Raw genomic sequence first — 27,729 nt, forward strand, 5'->3', positions numbered from 1 at the left:
GACTCCTGTGCAGCATCTAGAGTCTCCAGTTGGGGGAGGCTGTTGCTAGCTCACAGTGTCCATAACCTCAGACCTCTGCCTGTGTTGAAATGCTTACATCATCTCTCTCCCTCCCTGCTTTCTCATTTTAGCCCGATGTGTGTGGTAAGCAGTAGGCAGCAAACTGAATTTTCTGACTCTTTAATAATGATAACCTCTTCTGGTGCCATCAGTTGCTCGTATCGTCTCCTTTTCATATCAAGCTGTTATGGAGGATTACCTGTATCTTTTCTGAGGAGCTGTCATTTTAGTGATTAAATAAGAAAAGGAAATATTCATATAAGATATGAATATTAAAATATAATGTTGAAAACACTTGAGCTGTTATGGACATATTTCTGTTGATAAATCTGTGCACATTGATTGGTCACAGTCTTTTGTTTTTAACGTGACCTGCAAAGGCAGCATGTATGTGTTGATACAGCTGACCGTAGTTCTCTTTGTCTGGAGGACAGGCAGCTCCAAGTTGTGCAGCCTGGTTGTTCCTGGGAACCTTTCGCTGCTAGGTAGACGTCAGGAAACACAGAGAAAGAGACAGAGAGAGGGGGGGGGATTGGTGGGAGTGAGGGGTCGAGCAAGGGAGAGCTCCTCTTGGTTGTCATGGCAGCAGGGAAATGCGCCCTGGGATCGTGTGTTTCCAAGGTGAAGCGGGATGCTTGTGCTCTATTGGTCAGCTAACGGTTTGACTTGCTTCTAATTGGCTGCGTTACCGAAATACAGAGCAACATTAAATCTTTGATGTGTCAATTTGATCAGGACAAAGGGGATATCATGCCTTCTCATCTGCTTGGTATGCACTCTGTATTTAAGGCAGCATTCACAAGGTCTACAAAGCACTCTCCAGCTGCGCTGCAAAAGGAACATTAGATCTCTACTCCACTTTAAATATATGTCGTCTGCTGTGCGTTTAGTTCCCGTCTGACTGAAAGCATCATTAACAAATCAAGCTGTTATGAAACGAGGCCAGTGTGCTGCAGCTTATGTTCCAAAGAGTGATTGATAATGAATGAATGCAAAACATATACAATGACACTAATGCCGGCGTATACTAATGCGGCTGTCTGTGCTTTTCTGCATTACCGTGTTGTGTTATGTGGCGGAGCACATTCTTCCTCTATTGTTTTGGCCCCGACGTTAGGAGGTGAATATGTGAGCCCTGGTGCGCTGTGGCAGGCAGAAGCAGAGAGCAGCACTCTGTTAAGTAGGACAGTGCAGGATAAAGGGCCACTGCCTCCAGTCTGGGGCTAAAGCGCTAAATTTATCCCTTCCCTGCTCCCAGCACAACTCAAACGCACAGGGACATGAACACATAAACACACGTCAACAATCGGCATGCGAGCCAGTCCACACCGAGGGCAGTTGGAGAGTTGGCACAGTGGCTCGTCATTAGAATTATTGGTGTAAGACACGAGATACGCCGCCAGACAACTTCACATGTAGCAAACGTACAGACTAATAGCGCTGATATCGATTTACAGAACAACTCAGCAACTCTTTTCGATACCACAACCTCCTCTCAACACCTCCCCTTGGTCTTCGCTGAGCTTCAACAGTCTCTCTAGCAACAAGAGGTCCAGCGAGACTGGGCTGTGGCACCATGTGACCCAGCGCTCTGGAGATATTATGTTGCTGGAGATATACTGTCTAGAAGATAAATGTGGATCTGCAAGGAAAATGCCGGCATTTTTCCTCGGTATGCGTTGCTTCCTTAATTGCTGCATAATTATGCATTATTGATAGTCAATTTACTCATTGCATCCCTTTTGTGTCACAGCTTAAAGGGAAGTTCTTTGCATCACTGACCTTAAAGTGTCCCTACAATTTACAGCAATCTGCAAATATATGAATTTTTTACTGCATCCCCTCATTTGAACTTCATCCTGAAGGCAAAGCATATTATTTATCTTGGTGTGCACATGCAGTTATTGCCTGATGGAAATAGGTAAAGCCTTTCTCTAAAAGACATGGCACCGCTCCATTTAAAGTAATTGATTGACTGTAGCATGTCCAAGGAAATGAGACAGTAGAGGCGCATATAATTTTAACCAGCATATCTCGTGACCCTGTGTGCTCACGGAACAAAACGCCTGGAGTGTTTCAAACAGTGTAAAGAAACAAGACACCGTCAAACTTGTCGCACCTCGTTGTAAGATTACTCTACAAATTTTCGCTCCTGAATGCTTTCCCCATTTCTTCTAGTGCCAACTCGTGGCCCTGGGAGAACAAAGAATTCTCTCATTTCTGAAGTAACAGACATGACAAAAAACCAGACTGGTGTCAGAGACAATTTTGAGGGAATCCTGTGTCCTTACATGTCCTCTGCTCCCTCCTTTTTCTTCGGAAACTCCCACCTCATCAGCCACTGTACCCTGCATTCCTCCCATTCCTCCCATCCCGCCTTGTAACCAGAGGCTACTGGAGAGTATGGGGCCAAATGCAGATTTGAAGAAGTCCTCATAGTTAATCTGTCAGCCGTCACTCCCCCTTCAGTCTCCCGGCCCTCCCCTCTGTCTTTTTTCCAAGTAACTGTGGTCCTGTCTTTAATCCAGAGGTTTAGACAGATGGTCACATTTAAAGATAATCCCAAATATGGTGTTGGACATTTCACCTCATCGCTGTAACAGTACGGTCCCTTTGTAACCTGACCTGGCCTCAAATGTTAACAGATTTACAGGAATCTCACCGCAGGCAGAGACCATGGCCAGAGAAGAGCCTCAAACCTAGTAACTCCAAAGAGATGTTTCTTCTAGAGAGACGTGGGCTTCAGTTAAAATTCAGTGCGGAGGCTAATAATGCAACTAAAGAATTCTTGATGCAATTGAGGGTTACAGATTACGTAATCTTCATATAGAGCGCAGGATTAAAGGCCTGTAACTGAGCCTGTTATTAAGTGTATTTTCTGCTGGATAGACATCACTCTGCAGCCATCAGCTAAAACAGCTCAGTCTTCAAAGCTCCATTCATTTGACACGTGATTCGTTTTTTTACAGTGGAATGAGATTGATTCCATTTCCAGAAGTAATTTTGGGAGTTTCTTTTGAAGACATTTCTGAAATGACAGGAAGTTTAACCGGAGGCAACATCTTTATTTCACATCCAGCCCATTGGAAGTACAACACAGGAATACATGAGTTTGTAGCACATTCGTTCCAGAGCTATACAACACTGGGGGATTTTAGATTTTTCTGCTTGTTTTTTCGTCATGCTGAAAACACTGTTTGATTCTAAATCTATGGTACCGCTCTGTTTAGCATTTGTTTCAACCCTGCTCAATGCCTAGCAATGTTTTAGTAGCGTTTTCATAGAATCAACAAGAAATTCCACTTCCACTGCTGTGAACAGAGCATTAAAAACAGACAATTTCTCCACCAAGAACAGCTGTCAGCAAACGCATCAATACTCCTACTCTTACAACACCGATGATCAATCTGGCACTTAAGTTGTACTTTATGTTTCTTTTTAACAGCTAAACGGAAACAAATTCGAAACAGTGGTACATATAAATATACATTCTTGATAAGGAAACCGTAAAAACATTTTAAAGTTTTGAACAAATCACCTGTAGCCTATAATGGGTTTGTTGAAATATGGACAACTACGTTTTAAAGCAAAAGAAAAAGCTAATTTTGGAAAAAGATCACTATGTTCGACTTGTAATGTGTGGTCGTTCGCCTACAGCCCCCAAATCACAAAATCTGCCACCATGCTCTGAGTAATCAAAAACTCTACAGTGGACTTCTGATTTAGAGTTCTGATCATGTTTTGTTCAGACTGTCTCATATTGAATTTATGTTCATATCCATAACAACCAGCTGCCTAATGGTTACTTTTAATCATCAACCCAAGTTCGTGTGATTCAGTTAACTCAGTGTGTGGGCTCCAGGCTCCTCACATTCATAACATACTCCGGGCAACGACAGATGATCAGCCAAACAGTTAAATTGTGCATTTCTCCGCCTGTATGTGCTGGATGTTTATTAGATGTTTTGACAGATTGCTCGTATTTCCGGGCCCTTATGTGCAAATGACTTGTTGCACTGCATTGTCATCAGTGACTCTGCTGAAGTATAACCACACTTCTGAATGCTAAGTTCTCTCTGGGATTGTCAGGGTCTGTATGTTTGTGGGTTGCCAAGTGCTGCAGTGTGTGATCGAGATATGTTTATCGAGATGATCTATCGCTTATATTTCTGTCTAATACTGTTAAAATGTGAAGGGGATTATACACGCGTCCTCCCTCTGATTACTTAAATTGAGCTTTACATTTTGAGTCGGAGTAATATGCTTCTAATTCTCGATCATTTTCCAACCTAGATATCAAAGTAAAGGTTCATCTTTTCCATGAGCTGTCAATCTTTTATTGGAGTCAAATTTCACTATACACATTCACTAGGCATCTGATATAGTACATTTAGACCGTCTGAAGGTTCACTTGTTTATTTAGTTCAACAAAGACATGATGTCCTTATAATAACCTGTGCTCATTTCGTTGGATTACAGTGAGGAATGCCCACAAATGTTTGCCAAGGCAGTTAGTCACATTTCTGTACACAATGTGTCACAGCTGGCTGACAAGTTTTAAAACCACAACCCTAACATGATTTACAACAAGCGTTTCTGCTAAATCGAAAGAAAAAGGGCAAAAGTAGCCCTCGCCTTTGTGGGTTAACTGCAGACGCCCAGCTTTAATCCAGGATGAGGCTGACTAATTGGCCATGGCTCGGGGTAATTAAGCTTTATTATAACAATTGCACGACTTATTTTACTAATGGCATGGCCTAATGACTCAATGTGAGCATGTCTTAAAGCAGGCAGAAGATACCACCTTTATTACATAGTATAAGAGCTGCAATAAACAATTAATTTGATAATCGATAAATCTGTCGATAATTCTTTTTAATTAATCTGATAAAAAGACAAAAGGCTACATTGTAACTTCTCCAGCAGCTCTTGTTGTACAATGCTGTTTTACATGTATTACAAACCGCTGCAAATTACTAATGAAAATAATTCCAGTTTCAGATACCTACTATTTATATCTGACTTTTCATAATCCAAGTTCAAGATGTCTGAAATTCATCTGAATTCAAGATAGTTTGGTGTTGTATCTATGTCTAGTCAGAATTAAATAGTGTTTATCTAAAAGTGGAATGAAAGATTATAGTGTATTAAAATATAATTCTACAGAAATGTAGATTTCTATAATGAAATAACACACATGAATGACAAAAGTAGTTTGAATCTCACTATGTAATTACATATGTTGAAAATGTTAGTTTTTAACATAATCAGAGATATTTACTATTTATAATGATGTTATACAAATCTTATATGAAAATTTGTACTCGTCACACTGAAAGTATGACTATGATAATCACGCTTAACACACACTAAATATTAAAACTCCTTGTCCTGCTGAATGTGCATTATACAGAGGGTGTTTTCCGTGACTCACATCTGAATACATGTCTATATTTACATAAAACTCTTCCAGTAGGTCGTTTTTGTGCTTTAGAACATAATTGCTGGGAAACAATCATAAATTTGTATCTTTGTTTCACTGCTTTGTGTCCGGCTCCGTGTATTCTAACAGACCTGGCTAATCGATGACTTAATTAGTTAGTATAATCGATTAATTTGATTAGTTCTTGCAGCCCTACATACCACCATAACGTATGTCGTTCACAGGTGTGTAGGACAGGGTATGCTTCACAGTTAAAGAGTAGGTTTTGGTTGCACGTATACTTTGAATACAGTACTCTCGGTTTCCAATGATGCACAAGTGCCTTTTTCTGACGAAGGAACAGATGTCGCATTATTGTCAGGATGCAGCTGCAAAGTGATTATGTGGACATGGAAATTAATGTAATTGATAAAACAACTTTTTTTCACCCTGAAGATCTAAGTTATCTTGCTCATAGTGAGAGAGCAGATCTTTAGCTGACAGCAGGTGTATCAGAGGAACAGAGTGAGTGTGTGTGTGGTGCAGCCTAAACCGAGAGGGAGCTGGAGCCTGCCGTGATGTCGGGGTTATGTCAGTATTATCTTTAGTCTGCTCTGGCTGGATCCGTATGAGTCTGTGACACACTTGGAGAGGATCGGATTTCTCCTCTTTTTATGGACTTCAGGACCTGTCGTTCCATCTCTTTCCATTTTCTCTCTCTCTCCTCCAAGTTTAATCTGACATATATAAAGAGGCTCACCCCCCTCCTATTTGCGGCAGAGGGAAATCAATTCAAAGTAATTGAGCTCTGAGTATGTGTAAGTGAATGTGCTGGCCTTAAGAGTTTTAGTTCAGTGTTTTCTCCAGCACCGTGTCTCCCCTGTGATCTGTGTGCTAAAGCCAGAGCTGGTGTTTCTATCATGTGCTTGTGTTACTCTGGCAGCAGACAGTGCTGTTGTTTCCCAGCGGTCAGGTGGCTAGACAATAGTGAAGATTATATCACCCTGGAAATGTGGCCTCAAATTCTCTGCTGTCTACCTCCTTTGTTATTTATTCTTTCATTGCTGATTTTCATTTCCCACATTTTACTCTTGATGGAGGCTCCACCTGATTAATGTCCTTATTGCTTATTACTTACCTGTTCTCACGTGGCTTTGAGAGGAAAGTGAAATATTCATATCCTCCTAATACCCTTCTGACAAATGATTGTGGTTATTGTGTAACCAAACTTCTAGTACCACTGCATCTCCCAATAAAAAAAGATTGAATTAGTAATAGGGATATCACCAGAGCCGATACCTCTGTACCAAAAAATGTCACAGTGCTCTTTTTTTTTTTTTTTTTTTTTTACAGTATCCCTCGCACATACCCAACAATACAAACCCTCCTCTGCAGGATGGTTGCTGCCGTTGCATCGGGATCATGGCACCACACACCTCATGTCTTCCCTCCACACTCCCCTGCTGACCTGTGCTCACTTTGCATGTTGATGGTGAATACTGTCACTGGTCAGAGGTTGTTGAGACCCGTGCACTACTTTGGTGTTGCTTTGTAATTGTTTGGTTTGCTCTGAAGGATATAAGACACGTAGACGAGCAGACACACACACACACACACACACACACACACACACACACACACACACACACACACACACACACACAGAGACACACACACAAGAAGTTCTTCCCACAGATTGGAAAGCAACACAGCTTTTTTACTTTGTTGTTGCAGGAACATTGAAGTGAATGCAGTGGGTTATTGTGGAGATCTGTTGTGTGTTCTTTTCAGAAGAAACACTGATACTGTTCTCATATATATAGCTGTTGTTTTTGGTATGAGCAAATATTTTTTGTGTGTTAAAGTAAGTGGGGTCTATTGTTATGTTTTTGTTTTTTTGCGGTGGTATCAGGAATCTTTGAATTGTTGTGGTATCGGAATCAAGTTCAACATTTTCGGTAATGTGACATCCCTAATTACTAGCCATGTTTTGTTGTTGTGTGTTGATGGGTCTCTCTTACGTAATTGTCCATATTTGTTAACGTAGTGGCTGATTGTTATTGTAAGCCTATATTCCAGAAGCATTGTTTATTGATGTTGTGTCAGGAGCTGTGCCGAAGCCAGCACGTCCTGTCACTGCAGCGGCACATGACCAGTCAAAACAAGTTTATAAGTCCCAAATTGGAATAACAAGCTGCTACACATAGCAGATATCCATGACACCATGTCTGCCCAGAGATGGGAGAGAGGGTGTCTCATTGCTGGTGGTACTTCTGCTGCTGTTGTTGTTGTGCTGAGGAAATGTACTTCAGCTAAACGGAAGCTCAGTTCAAAGTGCGCAACCATTCAAGCCCAACAAACATCTGTGGAATGTCAAAGCTCAGCTCCTCTTTCCTTTTTCTCCCCTCTCCCTCCTCGTATATTCCCATGAACTGTTCTGACCATGTCAGGCTCCATGGCCTCCAATTGACTTTTGTTTCACCTCAAATCAAGTTTCATATTTCGTAACTCAAAAGAAAAGCATGTTGCTCCTCAGCAGGAATATCTTCAGTAGCTAATGGAGAGTGACAGACCATTTAAAACTCAATCAGTGATTAAATCAATATCAATCAAACAACACTAATTTATACCATCACTTGAACCCTCAGTGGCCCTAAAAACACCTTTCTTTTAAAGCAAACAAGCGAAGAAGACTGTCGGCACAGTTTTGTTGGATAACAACCAAGAACAGAACTAAATAATACTGAACAAATTTACTCTCAATGAAAAGCAGAAGTATTTGGCAGCAATCCCATGACACAAAAACGTAAAAAGCACAAACCTTTTTAGCAGCTCAAGCTGTCTGTGAATGAATCTGGGTGCTCTGTCCTTTTTTAGGTTTTCGTGGTCTCCTACTGGTTTTGATGCCAGTTGTAACAACGCGTGACAAATTCATCAGCTGTAAAGCCTGGACACAGACAACACACTCGATAATGAGATGTTGTTGTTGTTTTAATCTTGTGTCATCGTTTCAATGTTCTCCAGCACTGTTGTCAAATTGGTTGTCAAGGGATAAGAAAATTATGTAAGAACGAAAGTTTGAGAAGAAATAAGAACGTTCTTTAAATCTCATAAAACAGTTTAACTGGTTTTATAATGGATTCATCGTTTGATTTATAATCTGCTCTTCCATTGTGATGATTCACTGTTTACAATGATTGTAAAGTGAATATCTGCGGGATTGTGAATTAGAGAAAAACAACAGTTTGAATCATCTTAGTTTCAGGCAAACTGCGATGGACATTTTCTTGATAACTAATAAACATTGTATACAGTATGTTAATAATTAATGGAAATAGTAATAAGTGACAACCGTAGAGAGTATGATATTTGGAAAAATTGTGAAATAAGGTGCAATTTAGAAATAATAACTAAGTTAAAAACTCAGTCTGAAACTTGGGGCATGGGAGGACAATGCTTTGTCACACATAACTAGGGTTGGGTACCGAGAACCGGTTCCAATATGGAACCGGTTCCAATACAACCGATACCTACCCGGACCGAAATGCAACGGAGATTTCGGTGCCTCATTTCGGTACCTGAGCCAATCAAAGCCTGGGGTCTCCGCTCGTCCCGCCTCCTCACACTTCCGCTCCTTCCTTCACGGATGTCGGCCGGCTGCCGGTGGACAGACTCTTGTCTCCGCGCTGCCCGCGCCCCGCGTGCGTCAGGGCTTCCGTGCAGGTGGTGGGGGGGGAGGATCTCCTCGCGGGACCTCTCCCCTCCGCCGGGCGCATTTCCTCCTTGGCGGTGCGCCGCGACCGGCTCCGGGTCGGCTTGGAAAGGCTCGGGGTGGGAGGAACGAAGACCACGCCGAGAAATGTTTCATAAAAGCGTCCGCATTTTAGGGGGACGAAGGCGGGGGGCCGAAGCCTGTCTGCGACAGCCCCAACCGCGGAGACACGGGGGTCTCTGAGTGATGGAAAAGCGACCCTCAGTCTTCATTTGGCTCAGGCACCGGAGTCAGAGTCACGAGTCAGAGTGTGTGTGTTTTGTATTTATTTTTATTTATTTAAGTATAGTGTAAACTTTTGTTAACAGTTCATATGTTATTCATAGTTTTAAGTTAAAAAGGGTTTTGTATTTATTTATATTTATAATCTACTTTAAACAGTTAATATATTTGGCAATAAAAAAAGCCTTTCTTGGTCAAGCATCGTTTTGTGCACTTTTTTGAAAAAAGTATCGGTTCAGGCACCGTTTAGGCACCGGTATCGTTTTAAAAGTATCGGTTAGGAACCGGTATCGGATAAAAACCAAACGATACCCATCCCTACACATAACATGTCGGGCCTGTTCTCTACACTGCTGAGAAACTGGCTATAATGCAAATGCATTGTGTAAATACAGGTCCCTTTCCAAACATCAGGTTGGTGATCATCTCTCTGTGTGCCACACAGCAGACCACCCATGTGAGTGGGATAGAGGCTGCCAGTCGTACACGTCTCCCTCCCTTACTCCGATCCCCCCTTGCCACAGCACTGGCCTTTGGTACCTCATTTCCATTGCGTGCCAGCTGAAGTCAAAAATGCCCTCCTGCCCTCCTTTGTACGTTACCCCGCTCCAATTCCTCACTGGATTCTCTTATTGTCCCCTAACAGAGCCAAAGGCCAACCAGCCATTTGCGTCTGAGAGGTGGAGCAGGGAGTTCCTCTGCGGACAATCAAGGCGGCGTGCGAGCGAGCGTATGCCGCGTGTGATGGCGAGGATTGGAAAAGGAGAGAGCAGATCAGAGAGCGGCCCAATCTATTTGCCAGTCAATAGATGAAGAGCAGAGCGGAGCAGAGGGGAGTGGGAGGAAAGGTGGGGACGAAGAGAGAGAAAAGATGATTAAAAGATCTTGTGGCGGCCCTCCCTCCTTCATACCCTCTCAACATGACTGACAGAAAGAGAGGCAGATAAAAAACTGGGAAGTGAGATCCAACAAATCAGGTTAATGAACATAATATTCTGACAAGTATCTGCTTCTTTGAAGGCTGTTGAACTCAGTATTTTGGATACACTGCAGCCTGCTATATCATATTTTCTGTCTGTATTTAAAATATGTATTGATTGCTGCTAATGAAAGAGCAAACGAACGAGATGAGAAATATTTAGCTGGTTTAAACGGGGATCTCTGTGGTCATTAGCTCATTGACACCGTGCTGCTGACAGGTGGTGTTTTCATCGCACAGGTGCACAGTTTTTCTCTGGTTCCCCACACTGGCCTTGGTGCTCGGCCCTGTCTTTATTGAAGCGCATGCAGTATCTCGCTGGAGGGGAGATGACATTCTGAAATCCCTGACAACCCAAGTCTTGAGACGAGGTTCGACATACTTTAACAACACAGTTTGTAATGGATAAGGGCCCCTGAGGGGTCCTTCAGGGGATTCTTGGGGACCCTGAGGCAATGTAAGAAATAGTTTTCGAACAAAATTATAATTTCATTACGATTTCATTTAGAGGTCAGGCAGAAGGGTAGTTTCAAGGATTTCTATGTTCATTTGAAGAAGATGTTCAGAAAGTCACTGCACCTGGACAAGTAAGGGTTTCGCACATATCTCCCCCAAAACTGAAACGTGTCTACTTTTTACAAACTAAACAAATAGGATTTTCAGAGGTGCTGATACACAGATTGTGTTACTGTTGGACCATGCCAGGATGGCTGTAGATCCATTATATACCTTACCGTCATGAAGGTGTTATTCATTTTCTCCTCATAACGTTTGACGAGAACACACATTTCCCACAACTTAAAAGTATTTCTTTAAGCATGCAGTAATTTTTGTCTTTACCTTTAAGGTGTCAATAGAGAAAAATGGCATAAAAAGACAAAGGTCCACCAGCCAGGAATTGAACTGGTGCTGGGCGATGTGACTTCAAATCAATATCCCGATTATTTCAAACCCCCTAACCACCGGATCGCAATCTGCTCCCCCCCTGATCAATCTTGATGTTCACTATTAACGTGTAAAGTGAGCGCAGGTCAGCAGCGGAGTGAGGAAGACAGGCATGCTGCAGGGTAATACGGCACGGAACGCAGTTGAAACTCGAGAGTTCGTGAATGCACTCATTTGGGAAAGTATTTACCGAATTATCCAACCTGAGCAAGATTGTAGGTTGTAGGTTATAAATGTCGGTTTCTAAACATTTCCGGTTAATTGCCCGGCACTGCTCCCGACCACCGGAACAGCTGAGGTTTGCAGGTGTGTGTTTACCCCCACATACTGAGGCATGTGAGTGTTTGCTGCACTCGTAGGCTGTGGATGTTTGCAGAAGGGCTGAATTTGATTCTGTGTTTGTGTGTCACGTGTGGATGGGTCGTGTGAAAATCCCTGCACACACACACACACAGATCCAGGAGATAGAGGCACAGATAGAGAGTGAGAGCGAGTGAGAGAGAGGGGTTTGAAATGCAACAAAAGTCCCCCTGCCTTGTACTGCAGTTTGTAAGCTTCACCAAACCTTGTTCATTTTGTGTATGTGTCAGTGAGAGACGCAGCGGTTAGGCAACATGTCATGTGCTCCTGTGTTGATGTTTCTTTGCTCGCTTGGCCAAGTGCTAACCGACCACCTGTTAAGTTCAGTAAGGCTCATGTCTGTTGACCTGAAATACTACAAGTGCACGGGTAAAAAGTCAAAACATATTTAGTTTTCTATTAAGGTACACAAAGGCAGATTACAGAATTATTCATATTTAGTTATATAAAGTGATAGTTTCTAATTGAATGAGCCATACTTTTAATCTCTAATGTGATCATTTAGCCCGAGACAGCTGGCATGTCAGATAATCTTCTTAACCAATAGGCTGACGCTGACGGAGCAATCTGTACAGTCACATTCATGAAGAATTGATTTGAATCTGGTTTAATGCCGGCGCGTGTGCGAAAGTTGGGTTGTACTTCTGCCTGCTGAGCCACAGATGGCAGCCCTCTACCTCGAGCGCACAAGTGCCCCTGCAAACACAGATGTGTGTGTGGATGTGTAGCGTCTGGGTTTCTTTGCATGTGAGAGGAGAACGCTACACTGCGGTTCTGTTTATCTGCAGAACACAACACGTGTTTGTAGTTCCTCTCTGTTGTTGTCGATCTCTCACTCGCTTTTCATTACCTCCCCCTCCTTGCTCTCCAGGCAATTTCCCCTCGTTTCCTACACGTACAGAAATATACCACAGTATTAGCAGCATGTACATTCTTGTTATGACAATTCATCCATATTCTAAATATTAGATTATTCCTTTTAAGCGAGCCTCAGATAGCCCCCCCGGCCCTTTGCTAGCCTGCAGTCAATGAGTACTGTTGCTTCCACTATTTGTCGTGTCAGCTTGTCATTCAACTACTTTTTTAAATTATTTTCTTGCTTTTTTCTTACTCACCCTCCAGGCGCTTTGGTAACAAACTCTTTTGCCATTAAGAAGACACCTCATTATGTTGGCTTTTAAGATGGAATAACAGCCATGACTTTGAACACAATAATGCGTCCCCCTTTTACCCACAAGTCTGCTCTGGGACCACCTCTTTCCCTCCTCACTTTCATGTTCAGATTTTTTATTTACAGAATGGCGATGTGGAATAAAGCCGCAACATTTCTGCCTTGAACAGGCTGTGTAAGAGAAGCCAAAGCAGTGTAATTTACTACTCCTGCACTGGAACAGTCGTGACACACCTCCCAAACAAAAGCGTCTCTGCTCCCTGTGCCAGCATGTGGCCCAATTCCCTAGTTGTCTTTTCACTCCCTCACCTGGCTGCTCACCAGTGTTTTCTTCTTGTGTTTGTATTCATTCCCTGCTTCTCCTCAGTCGACCGCTGGTAGAAACTGTTGTTGTTTTACTTTGACAAGCATATTTTCTTTTATCAGGGGTTTTTCTGCAGGGCTTACACACTTGGGTGATTTTGGGGGATGTCCTGAAGGTATCAGTGGTTCTCTGCATCATACAAAATAACATTACCCTAAATTGATTTGAACTGCAGTTTATTTTCATCCTCCCGTATCTGATAATTTAACAGAGTTTGACTGATTACCTAAATTTGTGTTTGGTTAGGTGTCTGCAGTGTTGTTTTAACCCAGTTTTTACTGGGCTTGTCTGTACCCATCCTCTCTATTTATTTTGACTACAGTCAAAATAAGCAAAGATTGCTCAACTGACTAATTTACAGAATTGTTTATTGATGAGTAAATCCCATGTAATTTTAACCGAAAATATACCTGTCATTCTGGATGGATGAGAGCGGGCTGCATGCAGGACGCTAAGGAGCCGAAAACATGTTACAGCAACTTTCAAAAACTTCTGCAGGTCCAGCCTGACTCACTAAAGAGTTGTTCGTTGATTCACTCTGACAGACTCGCTATTGACATACTTGGAAAGTCCTGCAAAACAGAGTACAGATATTCCATGAGGCATGATGATCTGTAAAATTATTAGTATAGTGTCAGGAAAACACCGATATTTTCTCCAGTCAAAAAGACTATTTTTGTAATTAATGCCGACTCTTATTTTTTTTTTTTTTTTATCAAAGGTTTTCGAAAAAAGGGTAAACAATGGTATCCTCTTTCTCAAGAGCTTGTATCCCTGAACGTGCTGGCCTCATCTGAATGAAGCAGTGCTCATCTCACCTGAGTGCAGCCATTGAAAAATCAAGTAGCTGTTTGTCAAAGTGTTTCTTCCTAGTACAAAATTACCCTTTGCATTCCTCTTTTTTGTGCGGCCTCACAAGGAAGGACTGTGAAAACACAGAAAGAATGTCATTCAAAAGAAAGACTACATTTGAAGGATATACCACTTGATTTGCAAAGCCCAGATTCCTGAAGACTTACAGCAGCTTTAGAAAGCACGTCTGGTTTCTGTCTGAATACCATGTAACTCAGAAGGCTGAAGCTTTACATTAGCTTGGATGAACTTAAGAATTGTATTGTTTTCTTGTCCCTATATCACCTACAGTGAAGACACGTTATGGAGGGATGGCTTCTTCTTCTTATGCTGCTTAGAGTTTACAGAGACCTATAATTAAGTCAGTATGTATAAGTCAGTGTACATATGCTGATATTTGAATTATATTTGACCCATCCTTTAATGGCAGTAGCAGTCCACTACTCTAACACCAAAACATTGGTATTTAGCTAAAACTGCTGAGGATGTCTTTGCTCTCTCTTTGACTCACCTTCATTAGCCCTACATTGCCTCCAGTCAGGACTGTTATCCACAGTAAACATCATACATTTACAGCCATTCATTAACAAGCACCACCTTATCTTAACCAATAAAACCCAAGTCGAAGATTAATGCCAAGCTCTGGGGGGCTTAGGGCATCTCTTCAGTACGTAGGTAGTATTATCTTATTGAAGTGCGCTTTCTCTCTCTCCATCTCTCTCTCCCTCTGCTCCTTTTCTTTAATCCTCTGCTGAGTAGGTGTGCCAGAGAGAGAGACGGGGCGAAAAGACTGATATTTGCTTAACCAAATCCTCTGAGGACGCAACCCTCTTTGATCCACTTCCAAATTCAACCCCTTCGTTTGGTCATCTGTCACTTGCGCTGTCTCCCGCTCGCTGTGATTGTGTAATGTGTGAGCGTGTGTGTCTGTGGGCGTGTATGTTGGATGAGAAAAGAGAGAGGGAAGTCCACAGACAATGGTCTACATTTTGCTCTGCCCCTCTTCCATCTGTCTCGTCCTTGCTTTGCATTTCTTCTTCAAGTTGACACTTTTGTTGTGTGTAGTGTTGAGGTCAGACTGGCACAGGCAGGCGTCGAGCTTGTGCGTGTGTGTGTGTGAGAGAGAGGGAGAGTGAAGGTACTGTTGTTGCTGTGTTTGTTAGCTAGAGGGTTAGTGTTCGTCCTTTGTATTTCACACAGCTCTATCCACATTAGACAGACCAAGTACAAAACACACTAACACAAACCACCTGTGAGCAATGATTTGATGACATTCTTCCATCCTAAAGATGCTGCAGACGCTTCATTATCATCTGCAAAAAAGAGCTGTCCAGCTGTCTGAGCAACTTGATATAAGCAATGGCGTATTTTATATGACCAAAGGGTGCACAGATTAGTACCTCCTTGCACCTCCCTCTGGCTTCATTCTTCCAATCGAGTCTCTGTCACATTGAAGCAGAATATGAGTGAGAAGAGACATTCCATTGCTGCCTTTGACAAAAAAAGACTGGTTTTTATTATCATATTTTCTCTCTCTACCCTGCCTCTCGCTGCCAACTCTTTTTTGTGAACGGAAGCATGAACTAGTACATCTGATATGCTTCATTTTTTTTCCACAGCAGTCTCTCACTCTCCATCGGAGTTATTCATTGCAAGCTGCACCTCTCTTCAAACATTCACATTAAAGTAGTGTGATCCCGAAATACCCATCTCTTTCTCTCTCTCCCCTTCCATACAGTGAGCACCTATCCTGCGCCTTTACTTTCTTCCTGCACGGCGAGAGCAACGTGTGCACCAGTGTGGAGATCAACCAGCACCAGCCCATCTACCACCTGACGGAGGAGCACCTTACTCTGGCTCAGCAGGCGTCCAGCCCCTTCCAAGGTGGGTGTCCCAATACACTTGGCTTCTTTGAACTCGCTCCAATGAATTCTAGGGCCAGTTAGAAACACAAAGCATATTTAACCTCATCCTGTTGAGTTCACTGTGGGGTCACATTCTGCCCCATGTTCTCTAAACATCTGATCAGCATTCCCAGCTACTGGGATAAACAAATGAACAGTGTCATCCTTTAGTCACTTTGATATAACCCTCGAGTAGAGTGCCACACACAGTTCTGATGAGGACACGTCGTTACCCTCGAGTTTTGTTCAAATCTGATCAGCAGCGTCTGAAATAATACATTAGACAGATGAACAAAGAGGGCCCATTAGACCAAGCCTTATTCAGTGGGAAAACATAAATACTGCTCCAATCTTTTGCTCAGTGTTTTCTCTTTTAACTTCTGGCTTCAGGGCTGGCTGGGAATTCCTCATTTCAAAGGAAAAGGCTGTTATCAGCTGACAGAGTCCAGAAGAAGCCCTCTGATATTTTCATGTGTGAACACATGTCTGCTTTTGCACTCAGGTTGCCAGAGCAAAAATATATATGGTAGCCTGTTCTTGCTTTATTGTTTCGCTTGAAACTTTATCTTAAATGTACATTCAGCTTAAGAGAATCTTCAGATAAAAATGAGCCTTGCATTAGTAACATTTTGTCATAAATGGCATAAATGTCAATTTTCCTAATTGGTAATCATTAGTGCACAAACCTGAACCGCAAAGCAAAATTGTTGGTTCTATTTTATTTAGGGCACCTTAATTAAAACTTAAAAAAGTCATTAAAAGGAACTGCACATTCTCTGGATTTATTATGCCTCGGCACAGGTGACATTTATTCAGGCTATTTGAGTTTGTTCCTTCCTTCCGTCTGTTCCATTCTATTGAACATCTCTCAGTAACACCTTGAGAAAATTAATTTCAAATCTTGCACAAATCACTAAAAGACTTGAAGATGATTTGATTGGAAAATCTGTGGGGGCTATAACTCAATTTCAAACACTAATTATCACTTTTATTAAAATCCTTTTAAAGTCCTCACTACATACAGTATAGTATATGGGTCTGAGCAAAAGTGAACGTAAACTGCAATTTGACTGGTTGGCAGAGGCATAAAACCATGAGTCAATAATTTGAGTCTTTGAATTAGAAGAATAATGTCGTATTGCTGAGGCTGAGAGCTGAGAGCACTAGTCCACACTTTGTGTTCATGGTTATAACGCTGCTGTCAAGGGTCACCAACAAAGAGTTAAAAATTGTCAGCCAACAACTGCATCTTGTATAACTGGACTGAGGACAGAGAACAGAGGACTTACAGTTATTCTTGGTTCAATTTTATAAGAAAAAAGCAAACGAAATAATGACAAATTAAATTGTGAGAAAAACATTTCTTACCTGTAGCAGATGTGCTGTTGCCCATGCTTCTTTCAGGAATTACTGATTTGATCTAAAAAGGCCTTATTTGTATTCACACCCCACTGCTTTGTGTGGAAGCACTGATTCAATACTAATATAAGATACACATCCGATTGTAACTAACCTTATCAAGTGTTAGTAACTGTAGGAACTTTTCACTTAATGCATCTACTAAAATACAGTTTTATCATTAGGAGTCAAAGATGCCATTTAACTCAAAGTATTTTAACTTGCTCTCAAAGGTATTTTTTTCACATCTTCTTGTAACATTAACCACTAAAACTTCACTCTTAGCCTAGGAGAGTATATTTTGAATGAAATGAATTAGTAAGCTTTATGTGTGCTGTGTTGGGAGCTGTTAAGATGATACATATGCAATCCTTCTGTCAGGCTGTCTTTCATTACACTGGCAAGCATCCAGTTTCAAAGTAAAGCCTCTGCATTCACTTTGAATTACAGTGTAGCGCAGTTATAAAAATCTGTGGCCCTAATGATATTCCATCATTGGCTCTAAATTGACTTTCCCCCCCGAGCCAAACACTATAATCCCAAAACCATTGTTAGCTTGCATCTCCTCTCACATACAGTGACATTAATGTAATGACAGTAATATACATATTGTCATATTTTGCCTGGGGAAGGAAATGGTTTGCCTCTTAATAACATGATTACATTAAAGTGATTTAATACATATATCCTGATGTTTGTATCATAAGTGAGGCACGGAGAGCTGTACACAATCTTTTTTTCTGCATACTTAGCTGACGCCCCGTGATCCTTCCCTCTGGTAGATTGTCACATAAAAGAACACACACTTTACATTATGAAACAAGTGCTTCATAGAAAATAGACAAAGCCTGACTAGAGTTAGTTTAGTTTGTCAATGAGTTCATAAAACCTTAAAATTCTTTAAGTTAGTCTTTCAGTGATGGACACATTAACCCCGAGGAAATGTGTTCCTCCTTTCATCCCCTCTGTCTCTACAGCTCTCCTGAAATGAGGTGTTGAGGTCCTCTCTGTTGGTTTTGAAATTAAACAATTATTGGAACTTGGCTTATGATTCTAATTTGAGGTTTTGATAAGATCTTCTTGTTCAGTATGAGGATTCCAGTCACTAACTAGCAGTTACTTAGTTGTGACTCATTGTGACTCATTTTATTCATCTTAGAAAGCCTATCTGCACTCGGTTATCTTCCTTTCAATGTTCCCAGTCATGTAGTTCCAGACAAGGCATGTGAGTTTCCCCACAGAAACACACTCTCCCCTTTATTATGAGACAACATTGTCTCAATTAAATTACGTGAAGTGTGCTGAATTCTTTCTATTTGTGTTGACACTGAACTATCAAAACTGAATTAATTACCTCCAGCTAGGAGGATCTACGTTTGTTCTTGTTTATTAGCAGGATTACAGAAAAACTACTGAACTGCTTTCATGTTGTTAATGTGTTGGGCATTAACACACAAATCTTGGACCTTTATGAAACAAAATAGGCATGTTTAGTCGGCTGATATACGAGTGTGTGTAATTTGGTGCTAAAATATGGATCCTGTAATTGTAAATGTGGTTTCATTAGGGGACGGTTGTGCCTTGGTGGGGGTATGCATTTTGAGTGCCATTTAAGTTCTTATTATGAGGCATATACAAATACCTCCCAGTAACCCCATGTTGAGAGCATAGATTGTTTTATGTAGCCTGATGTGTAGGACTTTTATGATCTCCCTGTTGTGTGTGTGTGCACAGGTGTGTCTTCACCTCGGCAGTATATCTTTAGCTTCTGAACAACCCATCCTCTCTCTTCCCCCCTCACCTCAGCCAAGCTTGGTTTAATGTGTGGTAGAGCGCTCCGGCAGGCAGACCTCTCCAGGATGTGACCTCATAAAAGGGCGCAGAGTGAATGTAATGAACTCTCAGCCCATTACACTGATCTGAACACATTTGACATGTCTTCAGGGAGCCAGAGATAGACTCGCAGCCAGAGAGAGAGATAGAGAGAGAGAGAGAGGCAGAAGTAATGGAGGGCTGGAGGGAGGGGAGGTGGTGATGGGGGTAAAAATGGTGAACCATTTCATAATTGTGCCGAATTTGATCTCTTCCACAACTGACCTCAAGTCTTAAGAGTGTGCGGCAAGAAATGCAGAAATGAAAGGGAAACAAGTTGTATTTCATTGATATGATTGGCCAGTACTGGATGTTTGGCAACTTAAATAATCGTTAGTTCTTCTCTGTTGCGATGTTTTTGCTGAGGTTGGACTGTATGAGCTGTAGGTAAAGCATTATGTTGAGGGGGCATTCAGGATGTGCTTCGTGTTGGAGCTTTAAAAAAAGCAATGTAATGAATGCCACCCGGATTCCTTTCACAGTAAAAATATTATCTCTATAGGTGCCAAACTTTGCCTAATGCTTAACAGAGCTCCTAATACCCCACCCTATCTGTCACCACAACCTACCAACCACATCCTCAAAATATCCAGGAGTGTTGGGTCTGTACGTTACATTTTTCCTTCAAAATAGTAATTTTCAAACCTTCATAGTGACACCTGTGGTTCCCATGGTAACAGCAAGCGCAGGAAAACACTCCTCGAGCACAGACTTTGGCAGAAATAAAATAGCAGTGCAGAGTAAAGTTGCAGAAAAGGTGGACGTGTGCAGCCTGTCACCTGCAGCTCTTAATTTAACACTTCACTGTGGCTGCTCCTGTCGATCCCATTACTGTGACATTTAATCAGTCTCAAAACCCGAGCGAGGGTTGGGGGGGTGTTGTGTTGAAGCAGTAGCAAGTAGGGCTGGACAATATGGGAAAAAATTATATCAAAATCACAGAGAGATCACAATAGATCCCACATTATTACTTTTTAAGTTTAAAGACAGATTATTTTCTCATGAGTGAAGGTTGTGCTTTTTAACTCTTTTATTTCGAATGACAAACACTGAAGTGAAACATTTTACATGTAGTCATTAAACCCCTTACTTGTTTGCACAATGCATTGGCAATATATTAATATGTATTGAACCTTTATGATATTGCTATTGATGAAAAGTATATTGCGATAGTTATTGATTTTGTTTAATTGCCCAGCCTTAGTTGCAGTTGTGTACAGAGGATTGAGCTTGTACTCATTGCAGCCACGTTCTTGTTAGACCTTTTTTTTTGCGTGAAGAGCAGAAGAGCTGTCTCGTAAGGATGGATTTCACAGATTTATTCTTTGTTGAAGAGTGACTGGTCAGCACTGTACAATTAGTTTGTTTCCTGTGTCTACTTCACGGTAAAAGCCTGTTGCCAATCAATGGCTTTTAATATGAAGCAGTAGCCGTAAAAAAGTTTTGTTTGTATTAGCAGTGACCTCTGACGCTATGTAAAGAGAATAAAGAGCGAGGCTGATATCAGTGAAGCAATATTAAACTGGAGAATCTGAATGCTGCATGGGAAAAGTGAAATTCCACTACCAATTACAAACTGCTATATAGACACGCTAATATGTCCAAGGCCTACCTCAAATAAAATGCAAAACATAATTACGATACAAAATTGGCTTTTATTTTATTAAAGGATTGTTTAGTTGAGCCTCACCATCTGCAGGACATTTTGTGGGAAAATGCCCCCTCGACCGAAACACTGCTCATGCATCTTGTCGTCCTTTTCCTTCCATTTTCTCTGTCTCCCTCCATTTTCCCATCCTGGAAGCTCTTCTATGGTCCAGCCCCAGGATCAATACCTGGAGACAAAGGCCATCCAGTCTAGTAATGACATACTAGAAAAGCAGAGCAGAGCAGATCAGGACATTAACAAATGCTCCCTCACACACCCAACCATCCAGCCAGTCTGTCCGTAGAACCATTTAAACCCCCTCCTCACATTCAAATGTATTGCAGACGCAGAGATGGAAAATGGAAGCATTACGAGCTGAAGGGCTCATATATACATGTCAGGTTGATGTGCATATGGTATCTGTGCTCATAGGTATGAATTATGCATGTTAGTCCATGGTAGCGCTTTCACTCTCTGATGGATGTAGGTCTGTTCTGTAAGCAGACTGATGGGCTCACTGGGTGACTCCTATATGTCTGTGCAGTCAAATGTGTTTGCAGAGGAGTAGCCCTTTTTTCTAAGCCTCAGTTTATGGGTTCTGGGAGGCCAGCGCTTGCCAATAATTGGCGCCTGGATTGCTCAGTTAGTATTTGGCGAGTCTGCCGGGACCAGCTGAGTCCAGCGGTGCTCCAGAAAGATTCTCCCGGAGATGACGGAATCACAGGGAAAGGGACGCATTAGGGAGAAGTAAGAAGGGAAAGGTGATCAGTATATAGAGAGAATTTAGATAGTTATGAGGGCGAAAATGGGAAGAGGATATAGGACATAGAATGGGAATGAAGGAAACTATGAAGTGAAGGCTGGAGTAAGAGCATGAGGAAGGAAGTGATAAGTGATGGAGCTGAAGAAAGAGTGTAAGAGTGGGGTAATGATTCAATTCAAAAAGGGCAGAAAAGAGGTACGATGTGAGAATGGAAGTCTGGGGAGAAGAGGGGTAAAGTAAGAAGTGATGAGTGAAACAAGAATGAATAGTTAAAGAAGTGAGATAAGGTTAAAAAGAAGTAATAAGGATTTTATGATGTAAGATAAGATATAGGATGTAGAAAATGAATTAAACTGGAAACAGAAACAAAGAAAAGAGAGTTAGTAAAACATGGACGTTTTAAGGTTATGCAGAGGGGAATCTAGGGAGGAAATGGATTCAGAGGTGAAAGAAGATGTGCGGGGGATTAGTTGTGTCAGAGTGACGCACACTTGATTTTGCCACTGCTCCTCGGTATAAAGTAGAAGACATACTTATGATGACTAACATTGTTCTGTTTTTCTCTCCTCTCAACCCTACCCCTCTCTCTAGTCATCCTCAGTCCTTTCGGCCTGAACGGGACCCTGACGGGACAGTCTTTCAAGATGTCAGACCCACCCACTCAGAAGCTGATTGAGGAGTGGAACCAGTTCTATCCCATCGGCCCTAGCATTAAGGGGGGTGTGTCGGAGGACAAGGTGGAGGACATGGATTGGGAAGATGACTCTCTGGCCTCTGTGGAGGTCCTCGTCGGTCAGTTATTTTTAAAAATGTCGATCACTGAGCTGTTTCTCTTTGTGTTTGTTTCATTAGAATGTATATTGGATGCTTTGGTTTAACCTGTTTGTTTTCTTTCTGTGTGTGTACAGGTGGTGTGCGGATGGTGTACCCAGCCTGCCTGGTTCTGGTGCCCCAGTCAGACATCCCTGTTGTGGCCCCTGTGGGGTCCTCCCAATGCACTGCCGTCTACTCGGGTGGCCACCAAGTGCCTGCTTCCCAGCGAGAGCCCGCCATTTCATTGGTGACCCTCACCCCTCCCACATCGCCCGAGGAGACGCAGACAGGTAGTGATACACATTGTGTGGATTTATATCACTGGAGAATAGAGACGGATTGTCATGGGTTGCTCTTAAAATGATCTATACCATTGAATTGGTCAAGTGGTCCATTGACCTTGTCCTCTCCCTCTCTAGTGGACTCTCACTCGGCCAAGAAGTGGGTTAGTATGCCCTCATCGTCTGATGTGTTCAGCGTGGACAGAACAAGTCACCATGGAGGAAAGGTTCCACGCCGACAAGCCACCCAGGTGGTGGAGCGTGTATGGCAAGAGTGCAATATCAACCGAGCCCAGAACAAGTAAGTTGCTGTGTCAAGAAGGCAGCACAAGGTCATGTTTGAAATCAGTGTTGATATAAACATTAGGACAAAACCCATAACCGGCAATCTCATCTGTCCTCTATTTTTGCGTTACGTTTGGTAATTTGGTAACAAAATAAAATCACAAATGTTCTTGGTTTCATGTTTGCAAGCTAGACGGAATATTAATTTGTTGCTCAGGTTGTGTCCTGGCATGAGTTCCCTGTGTGGTCTCCATGGGCCTGGGCAAACTCCAACAGCCTATCAGTAATAATTGTCACCGTGGATGGTTGTAAATTGGAGATGTAATGGCGGGGGTGTAGTTTATTTCATTGAAGCACTCAATCAAACTAATAAGATGCCAAACCAACCCAGATAAATGTGTATCCTCATCTGTCTTCCTGCATGAGTTGTGTTCATCAACAAAATCATCAACAAATTGTGATGAAAGCATTCACATTGCAGTTTTTTCATCGGGTGCCTAAAAAGCGATTGGATGGATAAAGGCTTTGTGCGGTAAAATAAAGATGAGCTGGTCAAAACTGAAAGGCCCTTCCTTCTGACCGATGTGCCCAACAGCACTGTTGCCTTTCAATGTCTTGTTTCCCAGCACCTTTCAACTCCAAATACTTCATATACATTTAACAGAACTTTTATGCCTTAATTGTCAAACCATTTTTTCTTATATTTCTATCACACATAAACCAGTGCAAAATCTTTGGATACAACGAGATAGAATCACAAGTAATTAAAGTAGGAGTGAGCTTGCAGTATTGTCCCTTGGTCTTTTGTTTTATTCTGCATCAGTGAATCTGACACATTGGGAGCACCCTGGGATCTGTTGCCCCTTGACCAAGCACAGAATGTCAGCTGTACTTAGCTGTTGGCTTGTCAGCCAAAATATTATTGCTCCAAGCAAGGCTATGAAATAAGCCTCAGCACAAAGCTTTTACCAATCGCCACTGAATAGCAAAGAAACATGAGCAACAGCAGTGCCCTTTTTAGGATTTATGTTACAGAACTTTAAAAAAAAAAAAAGCACTAGTCTCTTCACATGAGTAACACCGGATGAAAAATAGCCGGGGAAGTGGTTGGACTCCAGTCACAATTCGCCCTCAGAAAATTTGTGCTTCAAAGTGTTGTTTTCCTCCCCAGGCGGAAGTTCTCAGCTGCAACCAACGGTACCTGTGAGGAGGAGCTGACGGAGAAAGTGGGAGCCTGGGATTTTGTGGAGCCGTCGCAGAGGTCGTACTGCAGCTGCTCGAGGTCAGTCACTTTTCCGCGTGGAGGCACAGTGTGTGCAGGTATTGCTCATGTAGTATGTGAGCTCCGAGGCATTTCGAGGTTATACTGAGTGTGTGGAGCTCTTAATGCAGGCACACAGGGCCACAGTCAGCAAAAATGTATTATATGTAAGATATTATTCTTCATATTTTTTTATTTATTACTTTTTTGTAAAAGTGACATCTGTGCCAAGACGGAAACCTCTGCTGCACTCTGGGGTTTCTGAAAGTCAGACATTTTTATTTCTGCACCAATGGGGATAATTCAAGGAAGAAAGAATAAATTAACCTCTAATAGAGCACTTAAAGGATACTGTGGTAGTAAAAAGAGCATGTGTTGCATGATCTTAATGTTAACAACCATGAGCTCAGAACATGTTGAATTCATTAGTGTGTGTGAATGCTTAAATGTCTCTTTATGTCCTGCAACAACGGTCCAGAATGCAGGACATTAAGTTGTCATGTGTGACTCTGTAGCCACATTGTGGACATCACTCTACAGTACATGGTAGAAACTTGAGAGGTACTCTACTGAGTAGGGGGGTGCTTGGCTATACTCTACTGAGAGCATGCTGCAGCTATAGTCAGACTCAGTTTTGTTTTACCTAGGTGATTCCTGCACATTGTACACCAGTTGAGAAGGATATCCATAGGTGATAAAGATCTTTCTGACTTAGTGTTGCCTTCTCACCTGGGCTGTGTGTCACCACGTGTCTCCACCTCCTGGATCTCTTGCCCTGTGCAAAGTCATTTGATTGCAACCGTGTGTACGCCCTGCAGTGGTGGGCCACTGCTCACAATGTGAATACCTGAAACACTTGCCCACGGAGGGGAGAGCAGACTTGGACCACAGGCCACAGAAAAGTGGAATGGGCCAGTCAGCTGGAGCATGTTAATTTGTTGGAAGCCACCCAGCCCTTTGGTGACACAGAAACAGGGAAGCTCCTCTCTTTGCCAGTTTTAATGGCCATTAGCTTTGTTTAGTAGATGGAAGCCTTCCATGTCTCTGCTTAGTTAGACATCTAATAGTCAGGACATGTGCGTACCCCAGCCATTACAAAGGCACAGCTTCTTCAACAATTCCCTCATTTGTATCCACAACAGTAGGCTGAGTGGTGACCCAGCACAGAGAGGCTTAAGAAACACTGAGGCTGACTTGAGAGACTCTGATGCACGTGCACAGTGGTGTAGATGAATTCTCCCAGTGTAGTGAGGGAAGGTGAGCCAGAATGATTTGGTTGGCAACGTGGATGGTTAGAGAACCTGTTGTCAGCTTGGCCTATTTTTTTGTTAAAATTTACAAAAATTGCCATTCTTGCAAATTTGCAAAATACAATGATAAACTCACACTTCAGTGTGGAAAAAGGTAAGCATTTGCAAGTATACAAGACTATAGTTTAACTTGTGTTTAATGATGTAGGATTGATTAAGACATGGGCTGAACTCCGGATAATCTCCTGACATTGTCAGGAGGGGCGCAAAGGTCAGAGTCAGTAGCTGTGGATATTCGCTGGTCCCATAATAAATACTCTTAACATCCGAGGAAGCCCATGTGAGAATACAACTAAATAGTCTCTGTTAGTGAGTGGGTGAACCTCCTGTGTGTGAATGCAGCACCACCTAGAGACGTTGCTCTATCGAGATTTCTTTGTCGTTGTGAACTCGTCTGACAGGAAACTTCTGCATCGTTTGTACTAAATATCCATGTTCCCATAGGTCTGCAGAATATGATTTGTAATCTGAGGCACTTTTTAGCAGCTTAATTTCTGATTGTATTTTCAGACAAAATTGACCTTTTTTCCATTATATGAATTTAATGGGGTTTGGATAGTGCACTAGCCCTTTTTCCCCCGATTTCAGTAACCTTTCCATTAATTGTTAGCCCTGGTGTGTATTATGGTTTCAAAAGTTCTCTGACACTGCTGTCATTTTAACAACATTGTTTCACTGTATTCCCCTGCAGATATAAATCGGTGAAGCAGCGAACAGGCAGCACCCCAGGCCAAGCTCAGTCCGCAGGTCAGCCCTCCCAGACTCCGACCAAGCACAAAGCTGGAGGAGAGAAGCCTGAGAAAGGTGACAAGCAGCAGAAAAGACCCCAAACACCCTTCCACCATCGCAGCATGGCCAGCGACGAGACCTCACTAGAGACTGAGACAACTGCAGGGCAAAGGTTGACTATGAGGAGCCAGGATGGAGGAAGGTTTCCTAGTATTCGCTCTGCAGATGTGTCTGGCATCCAAAAAAACCACCAGCTTCACAGTGGGGGGGTCAGCGCGGGACCATCGGAACAGGCCAACTCCCCCCAACCCCCACCACTTAGCCCCCACCCCTGCGAACGCAGCGAGGAGTCGGGGGAGGGCATGAAGAACCCTTCGACCCCCAACAGCCAACACTTTTATCAGCTACCCCCAGAGCCTTGTCTAGCCAGGGTGAAGGGTGGTGGCGAGGAGCACGGAGGTTCAGAGGGTCTGAATCAGCACTTCCACTCGCATCAAGCCCATCCTGGAGTATACTCCGACCCTCCTGAGCCCTCTGTGTACGTGGGATCAGCGGTCCACCTGGAGGAGGACAGCTCCAACGCTCCATGGCGGTTATTCAACCTACCCCGCAGGAAAGAAGTCGACGTGCCCACACCACTGCTGCCGGGGGACAAACTAAGGGACGATGCATCGGCGTCACAGGACAACCTGGTGTCAGTCACAGAGTGAGTGACATTTGCCAGCTAATATTCCCTTCCACCCTTTCCCTCTACTACAGTAAGGCCCCGGGGCCCCTTTGCAGCATTTTCACTAGTCCAGAAAAATTGTTTGGGAAGAGTAATGACTCAAAACCCACCGTGTTGCTCGTTCTCATTCTATCCTTCCCTCTCTCAGTTCCCCCACCTCATTCAACCCCTCTCATCCCTCAGCTGCAGAATATTCAGTATAGTGCTTAGCGCACACAGCATGTTAATCTCTTGCTATGTGCCCTTTTGACATCAGACATTTCCAATGTGCAGGGCCAGCACTACTCATTTATCCCAACACAGAAACACACACAAACATGGTAGCTAGGTGATAGGGAGAGTAATGGAAGAGTTAGATCAAGATAAACCTCTGCTATAGAGACATGCTGTCTGCTGGGGTTCAGTTTGGCAGGTACTGAAGAGAGAGCTGCACCAACACGAAGCTGGAAGCAAGGTAGCGGGTCACAGATTGACAGAATAGGGGGGGTGGGAGCTGTCCAATGTGAAGACACAAAGGGCAACCAGTGGGCCATAGGGTGGCCGTAGTGGGAATTATCATCGAGGTTATGCAATCCCAATGGGCCAGTCACT

General features: G+C 42.7%; 1 protein-coding gene across 1 annotated transcript in view; it reads left to right on the forward strand.

Moving 5' to 3' along the window:
* med13a (mediator complex subunit 13a) overlaps positions 1 to 27,729 on the forward strand; it is a 78,282-nt gene that overhangs the window by 26,044 nt on the left and 24,509 nt on the right. The window contains exons 4-9 of the mRNA XM_061085855.1: positions 15,886 to 16,031; positions 22,324 to 22,524; positions 22,641 to 22,835; positions 22,965 to 23,127; positions 24,283 to 24,393; positions 26,374 to 27,117. Of these exons, the coding sequence (XP_060941838.1) occupies positions 15,886 to 16,031; positions 22,324 to 22,524; positions 22,641 to 22,835; positions 22,965 to 23,127; positions 24,283 to 24,393; positions 26,374 to 27,117 (1,560 nt within the window). The remainder of the gene's footprint in view (positions 1 to 15,885; positions 16,032 to 22,323; positions 22,525 to 22,640; positions 22,836 to 22,964; positions 23,128 to 24,282; positions 24,394 to 26,373; positions 27,118 to 27,729) is intronic.

Source organism: Limanda limanda, chromosome 14, assembly GCF_963576545.1.
Source record: "Limanda limanda chromosome 14, fLimLim1.1, whole genome shotgun sequence".
NCBI lineage: Eukaryota > Metazoa > Chordata > Actinopteri > Pleuronectiformes > Pleuronectidae > Limanda > Limanda limanda.